The sequence below is a fragment of the Lepidochelys kempii genome, chromosome 8 (genome assembly GCF_965140285.1).
Source record: "Lepidochelys kempii isolate rLepKem1 chromosome 8, rLepKem1.hap1, whole genome shotgun sequence".
NCBI classification, from domain to species: domain Eukaryota; kingdom Metazoa; phylum Chordata; order Testudines; family Cheloniidae; genus Lepidochelys; species Lepidochelys kempii.
The window spans coordinates 70,175,405-70,192,733 of NC_136387.1; the positions used below are offsets into that span (position 1 = coordinate 70,175,405).

The 17,329-nt window shown below is 39.4% G+C and overlaps 1 protein-coding gene across 3 annotated transcripts; it reads left to right on the forward strand.

Annotated features, from left to right (window-relative positions):
• Positions 1-44: 44 nt before the first annotated feature.
• EXTL2 (exostosin like glycosyltransferase 2) lies at positions 45-15,752 on the forward strand. 3 transcript variants are annotated; one of them, XM_073356907.2, is made up of 5 exons: positions 45-290; positions 4,053-4,136; positions 9,682-10,109; positions 12,186-12,256; positions 12,952-15,752. In XM_073356907.2, the coding sequence occupies exons 2-5, from the start codon at positions 4,132-4,134 to the stop codon at positions 13,441-13,443; spliced, it is 996 nt and encodes a 331-aa protein (XP_073213008.1). In that variant the 5' UTR covers positions 45-290; positions 4,053-4,131; the 3' UTR covers positions 13,444-15,752. The 3 variants fall into 3 exon arrangements, with proteins under 3 accessions (XP_073213008.1, XP_073213007.1, XP_073213009.1); XM_073356906.2 differs by lacking the exon at positions 45-290 and adding an exon at positions 1,094-1,338; XM_073356908.2 differs by lacking the exon at positions 45-290 and adding an exon at positions 2,834-3,748.
• Positions 15,753-17,329: the final 1,577 nt, after the last annotated feature.

Sequence of the window (17,329 nt, forward strand, 5' to 3'; positions counted from 1 at the left end):
CGGAAGGGGCGGGGATGGGTGAGGGCAAGCTAGTGCCTGAGCCTGCGGGCGCGTTCCCTTCCTCCTTGCTTCCCGGCGGGCCTGCGTGGGCTCGACGGGCTGGCCGTGGGGTGCTGAGGCTCGCAGCAAAGCTCCTTTAACCAGAGCCTGCGGAGGAGATATGCCTCTGATCGTTCCTCCTTGCTGCAGCCGTTTACACCTTGCTTCTCCGTCCTGAATCCTTTCCTGGATGTTCAAAAATGACCTTTCCTTGAGTCTGCCCTCTCTCCGCACCCGGAATCCTCTGTGTGGTACGCCCATAACTACCTCCTTTGTAAATCAGAATGATCCCCTTTTTACTGCATAGCTTCGCTGCTTGACCCAGTCCCCTACACACCGCAGCTTGACAGCGCAGTTCAATAAAAGCAAGCTTTTGCTTGCAGATCCCCTTCATCTATTGATAGGCGAGACAGCTGTATGGAGCCTCCCTCCGCGCACACAGACACCAGTCTAGGGACGCATTCTATACAGCAATTTCTTTAGCTATTTCATTTCCATGCATTTTTGTCAGAGTTCTCAGAGGCAGCCAAATCCCAACGCTTTCTTGAAAGATTTATGCTGTTACTAAATAAAACCTACTGAAGGTGGCGGCAAAATCCTCACTGTACTATAATATCCTATAGGATAAAATAGTATTTGTATCAACGAAGGCGTGAATAGGTTAGATATGTACATTTCCTCTTTAATTTTCTATCCAAATGAACTTCACATAATTATATCTTGTTTTTCTGTGTGACCAGCAATCTATAGAGAAATATTTGTATTTGAACTGGAATGAGGAAGAGATTTAATAATAAAGACTATAAGGCAAATTAGGGAAATTTAGTTTTATAGATTCTCAGGTCCATTTCAAGGTGAACTTCTCCTCCCATAAAATAGACGGGTACCATCTGTGACACTGAAAACAAACACATGCAAAAAATATCTGATTCTCTGTAAGAATCAAAGCTTGCTTGAAAGTAGGGTTGACAAACTGTTATGGTCGGGATAACGCATGAACTACAAATTCGAGCCTGCTGGGAAGAGGAGTGTTTTCATCCAGCAGGAAGTACTATGCCACAGAAAGGGAAGGTAGTACGGGCTTGTTCCAGCCCTTCTGCTGAGTCTCTTATGTTGGGAGGAGGAAAGGAGGGTTTTTCTATCAATGTTGTTGACTTAAAAATACAACCAGTGCAAGCTGACTGAGTTTACAAAAAATGTGCAGGCTTCTTATGTTCGGTTAAAAAATCTCTATTCTTCCTTATGTAAATCAAGGCTTAGACAAATAAGCTGTCTGGCTCACGGTCTCCAGCATTCTAGGTAAGGATACAATAAAATGCAATAATATGGAAGGTATTTTTAATTGGGGCAATGATGTGAAGTGGCTGTTCTATGAATAATTTATTTGTTTTTTTAATGAACTGTTTTCATAAAATGAGTGCTGATTATTAGAATGGGTAGGGAGATACGGTCTAGGCAGACAACAGCTTCAGAAGAATTATTTCTTTAAAGGGGGGTTAAAGTCGCATATCTTGACTGTCTTAGTATTTGTATTTTATTTTTGTTTAAAAGAGGTAAATATTCCTTACAAAGGAATGTTGAGACTTTCAGTGTAGGAAGAAGTCCAATACAGTTGCAGTGGAATTTTATATCCTACTTTGCTGCATTGTTCAGCACATTCATACATGAAAGCACCATGATACTAATTCTAATTTAATATCTTAAATTGAGATTCATCTATGATATCCTTATTTATCATTTACAGCCCATTGTATGTTATTAAGTAAACACAAATGTACAGAAACCCAACAGTTTTAAAATAACACATAGCACTTACGTTTGGATTTTCATTGTGCTTTAAAAATATTAACTAGTTAATCTTCACAACAATCTTGGCAAGTATCACAATGCCTGTTTTGAAAATAGGGAATCTGAGATACAATTTAAGGTCCACATTTTTAAAAATGCACATTGATTGCAGCTGTATCAGTTTACGGCAGACCATCTTGAGACACCTCTGGGCCGATAAGTTCTGATAAGCAGCAGCTACTATTGATTTCATTAGGAATTGCACTTCCAAAAGTTAGGCACAATGGTGTCTCAAGCTGGACACCCACAAATTGAGGCAAACAAAATCACGGGTCACTTTTGAAAATGGTGTAAGTGATTTCTCCAAGGCCACACAGAATCAGAACCAGAACCTAAACTCAGGAGGTCCTGACTGTCTGTCACATGTTCAGATCACTAGACTGTGCTGTAAATATACAGACTTTCCAATTTGCATTTCTATCAGTAAAGTTTATATAACCTAAAATAAGTTATTTTGTTGATACGGAAGCATAGGTTCAACAACTTAACGCTAGCTCTTTCTCTTCTAAGTTCCCATATTTCTATTGTCCAAACATAGAAGCAGGTATCTATCTACGTTCCTCACACAGACAGATTTAACAAAAAAAAAACCCTCACTAATTTTCCTCTTAGTCTGGAGAAAAGTAGACTGCGGGGGGTGGGGGTGAGGCATACTAGTTTTCAAGTACATAAAAGGTTGTTACAAGAAGGAGGGTGAAAATTTTTTCTCGTTAACCTCCAAGGTTAGGACAAGAAGCAATGGGCTTGAATTGCACCAAGGGAGGTTTAGGTTGGACATTAGAAAAAACTTTCTGTCAGTGTAGTTCAGCACAAATTGCCTAGAGAGGTTGTAGAAACTCAGTCATTGGAGGTTTTAAAGAACAGGTCAGACAAACACCTGTCAGGAATGGTCTAGTTATTATGTAGTCCTACCTTGAGAGCAGGGGACTGGACTAGATGACCTATTGAGGTCTCTTCCAGTCCTACACTTCTATGATTGTCTTCCATCCAAAATGTATGAAATGCTCATTCTGATTTGCAGGCATGGAAAATGCCACCTCTGCAGTTCACAGATACCCCATAAAGTGCTCACCCTTATTATTCACTATGAGTACTAACTAGAGGCTCCAACAAAACTTGTGGCCCTATTGTGCTAGGCACAGTGCAAAAACAGAGTATAAATAACCCTGCCCCAAAGAGCTTATAATTTAAATAGAGACAGAGAGAGGAAGTATTTCCCTTTCTAGACAATGAGGATGCTACTAGACAGAGAGATTAAGGCCCCAATCCTGCAATGACCTGCAGGCAAGGAGATCCCTAGTTCCTTCACTGGCACAAGTGACCTGTCCAATGTCGTGTGGGAAGTCTGTGACAGAACTATGAACTAAACCTGGATCTCCTGGACTGCAATCTAGTGCCTTAACTACAAGACCATCCTTCTTTTCTGCCGTTTCACTTTTGCTACCAACCCATCTACCCTCTTGCACCTGAACTTTTATTGCCATCTCCACCTCACCTGCCTTCAAATGAGACAGGAAAAATCGTAATGATCACCATACATGCTTCCCCTTTAACCTCTAAATCAACCAATAAACATGGGAGATGGAGAACATGAATGGCATGCACTGGAAAAGTGGGTGGCTATCACCTGAACCAGCGGTGATTATGGTAGCCCACGATGTACTCTAATGTGGTCTAGTGGATATGACATATTGGACTGAGATTGAGGACACTGGAGTTCTTTTCGTAGCTCTGCGTCACCAACCTGATGTTTCATTTTGGGCAGGTCACTTCATCTTTCTGTGCCTCTCTTTCTCTTTCCACACTATCTTGTTTATTTAGATCGCAAACTCATCCAGACTACCTATCAAAATGGGGGCCTGTAAGTATTACTGTAATACAAATAAATAATATTGCAATGAGCAGCTAAATATGCTTGAGCTAAGAACATTTTTCTTTCTAACATACTGGTTTAGCAATGCATTTTTATAGTGGTCATGAAATCCAATGAAAACTCTTCAGCTGAACAACAGGAAAAGATGGACAGTTGCCAAGAATGTGTACATTCATCAGTTGTTGAGATGAACACTTGTTTTATACACAAATATATGACTGTGACAGGATCTTGGGTGATTGGTGAGCAAATGCATGATCAAAAGTTACATAATTCCTTTCACCTCCAACAGATCCAAACAGAATTGATTTCACCTAATCAGCACCATCCTTTAAAACAAACCAAAATATACCCAGTCCATCTTGGCAAAAATGAGGTAAGTACATTTTTTTTAAAACTAAAAGTATGACTTTATTAAATTGTTTCATGCTAATATTGTCTAAACTGGTCTGTTACTGTGTAATTAATTAAGCTTGCATTTATTGTATCCAGAGGAAAGTAACATCCCTGTAAACTTTAATACTTTCTCTAGGATTTTAAACATGAAAGATCATCACGTCTCACCAATTTTTAAACAGAACTCCCCACTGAAATCAATGGGGGGAAGAGGGGGTCTCTGCTTAAGCAAAACGCCACTCCCAGCATGATATGGCCCACTAGTTGTTTCTTTATAACCTTTATTGATCAGTAGAAAGCTTAGAAAGTTGCATCTGACTCATATGTCTTGAGAATAAATGAGAGCAAAAGTACATAACAATTTAAAAAGTTTACCTAGGATACCCACCTCATAGGGCGTACCTGCATAGGGCGTACCTGCCCTATGAGAAAGAAACAAGAGGCTATTACAGAAGTGGTGGTGATGGTTCCTAAGAGATGAATCAGGATATCATTTAATCAAATCAGCTGTATTCAAAGTAAGAATACAGATGATTTTGCCAAGATCCTATAGCAACAACCAAAAATCTCAATGATGAAGCTAAAGTTATATCAGCAAAGTCATTTTACATATTGGATGCTCTCAAGTTAGAGTTGATCAAGATATGTACTAATATAGTCTTAATACCCAAGATATTTGGGGTTTTCTCCTCTTCTGGACACATCATGTTTGAAGAAAATATTAATTTAAAAGATTATTTCAAAATAATATTTTTGTGTCTCAGTGCATACCATGCAATGATACGAAAATAAAAAGTACAAAGACAACATTAATAAAGGCACATTGGGATACTGCATATTTCAGTAAACAAATAAATGCAACTAAATCTCAGAGATGAGGTGTGTGAGGTAATATTTTTTATTGGACCAACTTCTGTTGGTGAGAGAGACAAGAGACCAACACAACTAAAACAACATTGCATATAATAATCTCAGGTCCATCAAGATATTTCAGAATTAACAAGACACAAAGCTGATGAGTTTCTTTGGATTGATCTGCTTCAGCATATTCAATGAACAATAGTCAAGTAACTGGCATATGAATAATTCTTACGGAAAATATATTATTTCAAAATGAGAGTTGAAATGAATCATATGTGCCAGCAACCAGACTGAACACATTAAATAATAGCTACTTAATACTATTAGACAACACCCCCACAAACAGTGTTCTCCATGCCAGATGTAAGTTTTGAGACAAGGCCCTCTAGTTATTGTGGTGCAGCAGCACCACTAGATTGTGACTAATTGATTGTGTGACTAAACTATATGGTTGCCTTTCCATGGCAGCATAAAATAAACAGAAGAACATTGAAACACAGGGTGATTTTCTTTTTAAATTGAATTATATATTAAAATAAATAACCAGTAATACTGCACTGAATTGTAGAATATAGAGATGTAAAAGAGCTATCTGGGCATCTCAGCCATCTTCCTTCCAATTCATGCTCATTCCTTGTCACATTTTCTTGTGTTTTGTCCAAGTGTATTGATTCACTCACCCCACACTTTGCCCTTGAGCACTGGTTGGTTCACATACACAGTGATGATGTGATTCCTATCCAGGCTTTATCTGCCTCCTTGTAGACATGCCCAAGAATGTGCTCAGTCTGTCTGTAGTATTGAAATTCACTGCCTAGTATCATAGTTGTGTCCTTACCGACTCCAGCCCAATGCCTGCCACAGGAAGGAGAGGCTCTGCACCTCAAATAGTCAGAATATTACAGAGAGGAAATTAACCCTGTCACTGCCTCTGGCTCCTTTCCCACACAATGCAAACATGGTTTAGTCTTTCCCATCTTAAGAAAAAAAAAAAAACCCACAATTGACCATTGACACCACTTGCCTCTTCAGCTCCCGCCCCATCTCCCCTCTTCATTTACTCTCTAAACTCTCTGAATGTAGTATTTGCAGTAGCTATCTGGAATTCCTCTCCAGTACAATCCTAAACCCTCTCCAATCGAGCTTCCACCCCTTGCACTCAATTGAAACCACTCTCACTGAAGTTTCCAATGACTTCCTCTCAGAACTAGTACTCCATTCTCATCCTCTTTGACCTGTCAGCTACTTTCCTAGTTCTTTTCCTCTCTCTCTAATTACTCCTCCTACCTCTCTGATTGCTCCATTAGCATGTACTTCAGAGGATCCTTGTCTTCCCCCTCCAGATTTCTGTGGGGGTTTGCACAGGTCCTTAGTCTCCCTTCTAAATGTCTTCCTCTATGCTTTAGCTCTGTGTAATCTCACTTGCAAACACAAATGCAACTACCATCTCTAAGCTGATGAATTACAGATCTATCTCTGCTCCAGATCTGTCTCCTTCTGACCAAACTAAAATCTCTGCCTTTCAATGACATCTCCTTGTGGATGTCCAGCCAGCAGCTCAAATTCAACATGGCTAAGAGAGCTCTTACTCTTCTCACCAAAAACCCTCTATGCTATCTCCTTTCTCTTTCACAGTGTACAATACCAGCATCCTGCCTTCACTCGGACCCATAACCTGAGCATTATCTTCAACTCAGACTTCTGTCTAGGTCCTCACATCCAGGCTATGTCTCATCTTGCAGATTCTTTCTGCATAAAATATCTAAGATATGGCCTTTCCTATCTATCTACACAGTTAAAACTTTCGTCCAGGCTCTCATTATCTCACATACTGATTACTGCAACTTCCTTTTCTCTGGCCTTAAATGCAGTCTTGTCTACTCATATCCATGCAGAATGCTGCTGCAAAGATCATTTTCCGAGCTCATCGCTTGGACCATGTCACTCCTTTCTTTGCACCCCTTAGGCTAACCCTTTAATAAGTCGTCATCAATATAAAGGGAAGGGTAAACCCCTTTGAAATCCCTCCTGGCCAGGGGAAAGCTCCTCTCACCTGTAAAGGGTTAAGAAGCTAAAGGTAACCTCGCTGGCACCTGACCAAAATGACCAATGAGGAGACAAGATACTTTCAAAAGCTGGGAGGAGGGAGAGAAACAAAGGGTCTGTGTCTGTCTGTAGTCGTCTTGGCCGGGGATAGACCAGGAATGGAGTCTTAGAACTTTTAGTAAGTAATCTAGCTAGGTATGTGTTAGATTATGATTTCTTTAAATGGCTGAGAAAAGAATTGTGCTGAATAGAATAACTATTTCTGTCTGTGTATCTTTTTTGTAACTTAAGGTTTTGCCTAGAGGGGTTCTCTATGTTTTTGAATCTAATTACCCTGTAAGATATCTACCATCCTGATTTTACAGGGGGGATTTCTTTATTTCTATTTACTTCTATTTTTTATTAAAAGTCTTCTTGTAAAAAACTGAATGCTTTTTCATTGTTCTCAGATCCAAGGGTTTGGGTCTGTGGTCACCTATGCAAATTGGTGAGGCTTTTTATCCAACATTTCCCAGGAAAGGGGGGGTGCAAGTGTTGGGAGGATTGTTCATTGTTCTTAAGATCCAAGGGTCTGGGTCTGTAGTCACCTAGGCAAATTGGTGAGGCTTTTTACCAAACCTTGTCCAGGAAGTGGGGTGCAGGGTTTTGGGAAGTATTTTGGGGGGAAAGACGCGTCCAAACAGCTCTTTCCCAGTAACCAGTATTAGTTTGGTGGTGGTAGCGGCCAGTCCAAGGACAACGGGGGGAATATTTTGTACCTTGGGGAAGTTTTGACCTAAGCTGGTAAAGATAAGCTTAGGAGGTTTTTTCATGCAGGTCCCCACATCTGTACCCTAGAGTTCAGAGTGGGGGAGGAACCTTGACATAAGTAATTAAATATTAGTTACTTGTTTTCACTTTCAAGGCCCATCACAACACATCTCCATCTTACCTATCATCTCTCGTCCGGTATTGAGAGGTCACCCCTCCCTCCGATCAGCCCATGATGCAAGCTTCTATCACCCACTTGTTAAATTTTCAAACAAGCACCTCTGTGCTTTCTCCCATGCTAATCGTCACACTTGGGAGGAACTCCTCATATACATCCACAAAGGCACTTCATTGTTCTCCTTCAAATCTCCTAAAAACTATCCTTTGTTGTGATGCCTACAAATAGCTTGACAACGGTTAGACAACTACCTATCATGCTGACTAATACTGTCTCATTGTATCCTTGTACTCCCTGGTTTGTCTGTATCAGTTGTCTCTTATCTTACAATCTAAGTATAAGGTTTTTGCGGCAGGGACTGTCTTTTTGTTCTGTGTTTGTACAGTGCCTAGCGCAACAGAGTTCTGGACTGTGATTAGAGCTTTTAAGCGTTACAATAATATCAATAATAATAAACCAAACTTCTTGCTGCCTCCTGTCCTGGATGGCAGAATCTCTAATGATGGATTTTCCCTGCCATTCTCTTCCTACAAAACCTGTCAACTTTTTCATGATTTAGTAAGCAGAGTCAGGAAGCAGTGCAGTGGAAGAGCAGAAGGGAGTGGACAGAACTGAGCATTGAGGTCTCTGCAGAAAAGTCATGCCTTGAAGAGGCATAGAGGCAGTCCTACCCTTTCATCCCTAGTGATGATTCCTTTCAGTCAATTTGGGACAGTTTAGTGAAGCTTGCCTATAACTATGCTGTACCTGTTACATTAATAAACAAAGGACTCTGGAGTTATTAATCCAGCACTTTTCATAAGAATTAAAATTCACTTAAACCCAAATAATTATGGATAGACTATAAGTTCTTTGGATCAGAGACTGTCATTTGCTATATTTTTGTAAAGCCCTAGCAAAATGGGTCCCAAACTGGTTGGCCTCTAGGTACTTTCTTAATATAAATGTTTAGTGATGCAAGGAGGAGGTGGTGGGAATAGGCAGTGGGCAGGAGGAGGCATTGGAGTGAGGGTTCAAGTGGGAAGAAGGAGGGGAAGATGCTCCTTGATTCTACTTTCATTATCCTTGGCACAAGCCCCACCTAGTAGCGTTAACATACATGAGTGTCAAGGTAGACTTCGTATGGGATTCATGACACATCTTGAGTTTTGCTACCACTCATGTGTCTATTGCCTCAGGCGGTCATCTTTACTGCTTCTCCCTGGTACCAGCCCTATATCTGTCATTTTGGCCATCATTGTGCATCACACTTCTCTGGAAAAAAAAACCCTTTTGATCCGTGTTCAATCATCTGCTATTTCTCAGTGGGTGACCTCATAGGTAACATCACATGTAGACTTAACTCCTGGTGTACTTGCAAGACAAGAGTACATTCATGTGTAGTTTTAGAGAGGATACTAGAATATTATCTCATGTTTCACATAATGATTATACAAATAAAGTTTTTAAGGACCATCTCAGACTATTTGATAAGGGGTTTTTTAATACAAATAGTAATTATTCTTTCTATCACAGGAGCACGTAGAGGCTCCAGAAAAGATTTATTCATTTACTTGGACAAAACTCCAATTTACTTTTTTTTTGCTTGAGTATGAGCTGAGTGAGGTCTATGTTAATTTTACAGTGAACTGACTATGTAGGTAGATGACTGATGAATTTTCTCTTCCCATTTCAATTTTTGTTAATAAAGATGTCATCACATCTGTAAGCTACCAGGAAGAGTTATGGGAATCCGACTACTTCGCTTCTCGTCTGTGGTGATCTTTGTCTTACTCCTTGTGGCAGGTGCTTTAATGGCTTTGCTTCCTAACAGTAAAGATGACAAAATGCCCAATTTGCGAAGGGAACCAAAATCCCAGAGCCAGTCTGCCTTGGATTCATTTACTCTTGTTATGCAGACATATAACAGAACTGACTTATTGCTGAAACTCTTAAATCATTATCAAGCCATCCCCCATCTACACAAAGTAATTGTTGTGTGGAACAATGTTGGGGAGAAGATGCCAGAAGAAATGTGGAATTCTTTGGGACCACATCCTGTACCTGTTGTCTTCAAAGTGCAGACCATGAATCACATGAGGAACAGACTCCAGATCTTCCCTGAATTGGAAACAAAAGGTAATGAATGCCTCACTCTTATAGGTAGCATTGTTGCTAACAATATTATTTCCACTTTTCAGGACACTTATCATTTTATCTATCACTCAGAACAACTGCATATTTGATCATTATGGGAAAACTCCCACTGACCAAGTGGATCCAGAAACCTCTGAATCCACCAGCTGTTGAGCAATTCCACTTAGCAGAAAACAGCAGCAGGGAAGATGTAAGCAGCAGGACACATGGAGATCATGTAGCATGGATGTTAGACACCCTCCACCCCTCAGAGGCTGTATTAGAAGCACTGGGTGGAGGAGAGAATGGGGGGAGGGCCCTTGCTGTACTCATGGAAATATGGCTGCTATCTCAGTTTCTTCTTTCAGGCAAAGGTGACTAGATAGATTAGCTTTCCAGCCAAATCCAAAAGTCCTCCCTAATCCAACAAAGCTAACATAAAAAAGTCCAAATCAGTACAGGGGTTCACATGCCTTTTTCTACAGCCCTTTGGTGGAAATCCAAAAGTATGTGCTGCTCTCTATATTCCCCCCTTAGCCCAGTCTGATTCTTTAGCCCAAATCACTACTCCTTCTCTGGGTATTTTTCCCTGCGTTTTGGCTTTTCATCCAGGCCTCCTCCTCAACTCTTTGCGGGAGAGACCCGACAACAAGTCTTGTTTCCTTCAAGTAAAAAGACACATAAGTCCCACCTCTTTTGTGGGCTCTTTCTTGTTTGTAAAAAGGAAACTTTTATTTCACTACCCTCTTCGCTAGAATACGTTGCTACTCAACCTAAAATTCCCAGAAAGCCTCTGAGCACTACAGCCCCCAGAATGCCCTGCTGCTTAATCAGGGTTGCACTGAGCCGTAGCATTGCCGTAAAGGGGTCAGCACCCCATTATGTTTCCTCCCTGAGGAACTGACCTACGTGCATCCTGCTTTCTCCCCTACATGCAGCATGTTTTCAGGTTCTAGGATCTCATACAAGGCCAGAAGTCATCTAATCTGATCCCTTGTATATGACAGATTACCCATCAAATCCACCCAGCACTCCCATACCACACGCAACAACTGAAATTCAACCATAGTATTACACATGAAACTAGACTATTACATGTGACAGGGAGATAACAAGAGGGACAGAGGTGCATGAATGCCTGAGACTTCTGCAATGTCAGGGAACTGATTTAAGTGAGATATACCCAGTTAATCCCTCCCATCTGAAGCAACAGGCCTTATCCTGCAGTTAATAAGAAGGAATTTTTGCCTATATAATATGCTCTTTTCACCTGTCTAGGTCCCAGAGAAGTGGTGTGGAAATACTTATGTCTTGGTGTTTCCTTGATGTTAAGAAATAATTATTATGTGGAAAATCATATAATGCATCATATTGGACAATATGGGATCTGATTATTTTTCCTTGATTTTTATAGTTGTCCTTTACACAGTATTAAAAAGCTATTAGGACTCCAATGTGACCTGCAATTAGTAAAATCTGTTGTATTCCTTTGCCAACCCCTCTTCTCCCCCCCCCCCGCCCGACCACAGATTTTCCACTGTACAGCTGTTCAGCTATGCTACACAACTTTTAATGCTATAGTGATAGTTTGTGATTGATAATAGCAATAATGTGCTAAAAATTATGTTTGCTTCAGGTCAATTAATCATCTGTTACAACTGCAAAGTTAAACATCCTTTTCACTGAAACCTTAATATCTAAGTATACATTTTCAGCCTGTTGCATGGTGATTTAGCTATGCACCTCACCCTAATGTTTATAGGAGTTGTCTGACTAGCTTGTCATTGCACATAGCACAGGTAAATTCACACATACAGGCAGTCCTCGGACTTATGACACAATTGGTTCCTGAAAATTGCATCATAAGTCGAAACGTCGTAACTCGGAACTGCAGGCGTCGTAAAGTCAAAACCAATGGTCGTAAGTCAAATCAGGGTATCAACCTAGAAGGGTCGTACGTGCTGTTTGTCTTAAGTCAAAGCTCATAAAGTTGAGGACTGCCTGTATTTATCACTGAATGATTTTAAATTTTTCTTTACCTTAATTAAAAAGTGTAAATGTCTTTTTTCCTCTCTCCAGCTGTTTTAATGATGGATGACGACACACTGATTAGTGCCTATGACCTTGCTTTTGCCTTCTCTGTTTGGCAGGTAATGTTTGTATATTGCATCCTGCATATTTATAATGGAGTTTATATCAATTTTACTAAATGGAAAGATTAAATCAGTTCATTGTTGCTATTTCTAGGACATACTGTTATCATCTGTCATATAGAAGATCAGCTAAATTCTAAAAGGCAAGAGACGCTGAAGAATAATATTTTAATGATACAAAATTACAGGCTGCCGGTATAAGCAATGTTTTTATCATTCCTCTGCTTAAAAGGCAAATTACAAAGTCACAGCTATCAGAAAATCTAATTGGTTAAATGCAGCAAAGAAATTTTAATTTGATCTGGAAGCTGTGCACCAGAAATCAATAGTAATATTTCTCTTTACCGTGCAGAGATTATCTGTAGGCTTATTTTTGATCCCAAACATGTGACTGCAAATTAACTTTGGCCAGATGCTACTTGGCATTCTATGATGTGGAGGGAAGCACAGTCTATCAGCTTTTGCAGGTCATTTTGTATTAACTTGCAACAATCTCCATGTGGTGCAGGCCAGCATACCACAGAACTGATTATTTTATATTATCTGCATCTTTCATAGCAATTAATTTGCACTTCTATCAATAATAGCCTCATAAGGGATACTTCTATTAAAAGGTTTTGTATTGCTGTATTGATTAACATTTTGACTGTAGTGCGGAACTTTAATTTTGCTATCTTTTGATTTTCTTACAGCAATTTCCAGATCAGATAGTGGGATTTGTTCCTAGAAAGCATGTTTCCACTCCTTCAGGTATATACAGTTATGGCAGCTTTGAATTGCAGACCCCTGGATTTGGAAATGGGGACCAGTACTCCATGGTTCTCATCGGAGCAGCATTCTTCCACAGTGGATACCTAGAACTCTTTCAAAAGCAGCCTGACGCTGTTCATGCTTTGATAGATGAAACTCAAAACTGTGATGATATTGTCATGAATTTTCTAGTGGCAAAGCATACCGGAAAGCCTTCAGGAGTGTTTGTGAAACCTGTTGACATAAGGAATTTAGAAAAAGAGACTAACAGTGGTTATTCCGGAATGTGGCACCGAGCAGAGCACTTGCTACAAAGATCTTACTGTCTAAACAAATTGGTTAATATTTATGACAGTATGCCCTTAAAATATTCTAACATTATAATTTCTCAGTTTGGGTTCCCTAATTATGCCAATTACAAGAATAAAATGTAAGAATGTATAGTACATGGGGTATATGTTACACATCAAACAGTGAATTCAAGTCAGTGTAAGTTAAATGCTGAGGGGCCAGAAGAAGGCATACATTACTCCAGCTTGTCCTCCTTTACACATAGCCTCTGAATTTTGCCCACAGTATTTTCTTTCCCCAGTGTAAGTTATTGAGAAGTTTAAAGAACACATATGTGTAATGTTCACTTATAATAAATTCACCTTCATCTCTTAATACTTGAGAAGCTGTTGTTGTCGAAATTACAGGGCTAGACCTTCAAAAGCATGTAGAGAAAAATGGACAATCGCTTGGTGCACACATATGGAAGAACTAAACTTCTGTTTCTTTAGAATGGTATTTTGGCATATTTGTGTTGTTATACATATTTTTTTTTTTGAGACTGTTCTATTTTTCTCAACAATTCCTAGTGAAAACTTTTAAGGGCTACACTGAACTGTTTGCGAGGATATTAGACTTGGTTATAAAACTCTTCACAGCTTGTATGTTAACTACTGTTCTTCAGCGTGAAATGTTCCTGAGGTTCCAATCAAACCATAAACCTAACAAAGTCATGGAACAAAGCACGGTCTCTGTATCAAAAATCTCTAGATGCCTCACATATAACAATGGCCACTGAGGGGTTATGGAGCATAATGTTGCTGATACCGCCTTTTTTCCTATCATTACTTTGCCCACAGTCACTGGGAGGCTGCTCAGGAACTGAAAGGTAAACGTTCTAATTGTTAACTTGGGAAAGATAATGAACATGAAAAGCATATATCATAAAAAATGTAGCTTATGTTACCACATATGCAGCCAAAAGAGACAGATGCCATATTTGCTACTTACTACGGCCTTTAGAACTTACTCTTATTTCAGTATTTTGCATATACAGTAGAACCTCAGAGTTATAAACAACCTCCATTCCCGAGGCATTTATAACTCTGATGTTCTTAACTGAACAAAACATTATGGTTGTTCTTTCAAAAGTTTACAACTTTGATTTAATACAGCTTTGAAACGTTGCTATGCAGAAGAAAAATGCAGCTTTCCCTTTATTTTTTTTTTTAGTAGTTTATGTTTAACACTGTACTGTATTTGTTTTTTTTTTCTTTGGTCTTTGGTGCTTCTGGTTCCAAATGAGGTACGTAGTTGACTGGTCAGTTCGTAACTCTGGTGTGCGTAACTCTGAGGTTCTGCTGTGCATTATGCTGGAGAAGTGTGCCTGAAAAGCAACTCATACTTCTAAAAAATGTTTTAAGTATAATTCATGGTAGTAACTACAGATATATTTTATGTCTGTCTAGCTATTTTTGCATCTGATCCAGAAGGTACATTTTGTAAGCGTACAGGTCTACTTTATTTTGTTTTACTGTTTGAATTGAATATATTCTATTTTTATTTCCTTCACTTATTTTCAAATGGCAAAACTAATAAACGTCTATGATAAAAATAAAATGTTGTGTAGTTTATGGAGACATTAGGAAATATGTTGTAGGCTACATTTCCTGGCGAGGACTGTATTAGATGACTTGTTGGGTCTTTTCAGTCTCTGAATTCTTTGGTTGTACCTATGTTAAATGGACTTGTTACCATCAGCTGATATCAGCTTTGGACTGCTGAACTAGTACTGGAAACATTTTAAATATACATCCTAAATATAGGACAAAACTATTACAAAAAATATTCTTGAGACGTGGAAGAAATAATCTATGGCAATGTAATTTAGACATGGACAGATCAGATCATTGAGCCTTGGTGGAACCAAGTCTCAGAACTAAAAAAGGAGTTAGTCCCATCTGCACTAGCAGTAAATATTGTTCTAAATGCTGGTTCAAGGGGATCTGTGGCAGACAACCATTGTCAGGAATGAGTCATTTTCCTAGTATAGACATGGTTTATGACTATCATTCTTGTAATAAGTTAGCTGAGAAAAAAGGACTCTTGAGTAATGTCAGAAGTTCTTTACAAATAGGCTGATGATGACCATGCTTTTTACACTTGTTCTATTAGTTGTATTACAGGATTTGTTTTAGATAGTGTAATCTTGTTAGCTTTAGAAGTTGTCAAATTTTAAGTGGCAAAGCATGTTTTAATGTGAAGACTAAAACTCTGCTTACTTATCTTGTTGGAGTAATCGAAGTAGATTTAATAATAGTGATAACAGTGATAAATAGTATATACATCTCTGTGGTCTTTCTACCAATGCAGACCTCCTTGCAGTAACTCACTGTGCATCACTTGCTTATTGTTGCTTCTGTGACATTTTTCTTTTCTGTATCAGTTGTCAATTAATAAAATAAGTTTCTCATATTGGTAAATTAATTTGTAGCATTGTTATACAAATTATATACTTATGTACTTTTTTGTCTTATAGTAGTACTACTGGCAAAGTTTTAAAGTGTTAGCTGTGCCCACAAAATTGGTGTACAAACCCGCCCCACCTAACAAATCTTGCCTTTCTGCAGGCAGTTTGGGCAAATAGGTTCAATATGTACCCAAAGGGTTAGGATAGGCCCCCCCATTTGAAAATTTTGGCATTAAGCATCTGGTTTAAACCTAGAAATCAAAGAAAATTAAAATCTCATGCTGCAACTCTAGTCCTAAATCATCCTCTTGTGCCTAGGAATTCAAAGTTTTACTACTGTATCTTCCTTCAATTGGTGTGGGTAGTAGCTCTATTTGCCATATATTAAAGTTCCGTAAGGGACAGGGTAGTATGACTCTTAGTATGCTGCAAGTCTTAAGCACAATGAGCAGTGTAAAATTTACATTTTAGCCTTAACTGTATTTTCTGATGTTTGTCAAACCCAGATTACCTACCTCTCCGAAGAAAAATAATAACAGATAGGGAAAAGGAACCCTTCCTGGACAGATGATCAGGCAAGAAGCCCTACCCTATAATTTTCCTCAAGATTTTTATTTTTTTTAAAGGAAAGCAGTCCATATAAAGCCCATCCATCCCATCTTCAAATCTGTTTGAAGCTTCCAACACTAGGACTGGACTAGTCAGTGGATGAACAAATTCTGAAAATCAGGAGTAGTAAAACATGGGAGGTAGAGAGTTTTATTTACATGAGTTCTTGCCATCTGAAGTTTTTAAACAACTTACTCCCAAGGTACAGGGTTTGTGGGGAAGTAACCCACTTAGGCAACTTTTACTCATGCTGAAAAGTATGTACTTGTGCAAGTAGTCCCTTTAAGTCAGTAAGTGTGAAACTGATCCCTCTGCAAAGGGCTAGCACAAGGTGTACGCACCATGTAAATCCCAGTTAAAACAGGGTTAAGTGGGACTAAGCTATTACTATTCCAAGTTAACAAAAGGTTGCAGAAAGAGGTCCATAGTGAGGTCAGAACCAAACTGTTTTGCTCTCTTCCCCCACCAACAAATCCTTCATGAAAATAAAATAACTAGACATATGCACGTGTAAAGAGTGGTATTTCTGAGCTGGTGGGGACTGAATTGGAGGGAGTGGGAGTTGATGGGGAACGGGAAGTTCTAAAATGACAAGGGGCTGGGCTGGTGCACTGAACATGGTAGTCTTTTAAGGCAGGCATGGCCTACCATGGCTGTTGCAGGGCCTCAGACCCTTTAAGACCTCAGGATTGTGGCAGCTTTGGTCTCCAGACAAGTTATGTGACTAATCATATGATGAAACTGAGAAAAAGGCCTGATAAGAAGAGAGGTATGTCTTATGGCTAAGTCTGAAAAAGACCCAGAGCAAGAGAATTGCCTCTCAGACCTGCCAGTGAAGCAACAGCTGTAACAGTTTATCCTCCCCTGGTAAGGATTTGGGAAAGGAGCATAAGTAAGGTTTTGGCCAGCAAGTGGGTCAGAGACCACTTGGAACTACTGTAGATGTCTGCAACTGGGGGGAGAGGAGGAGA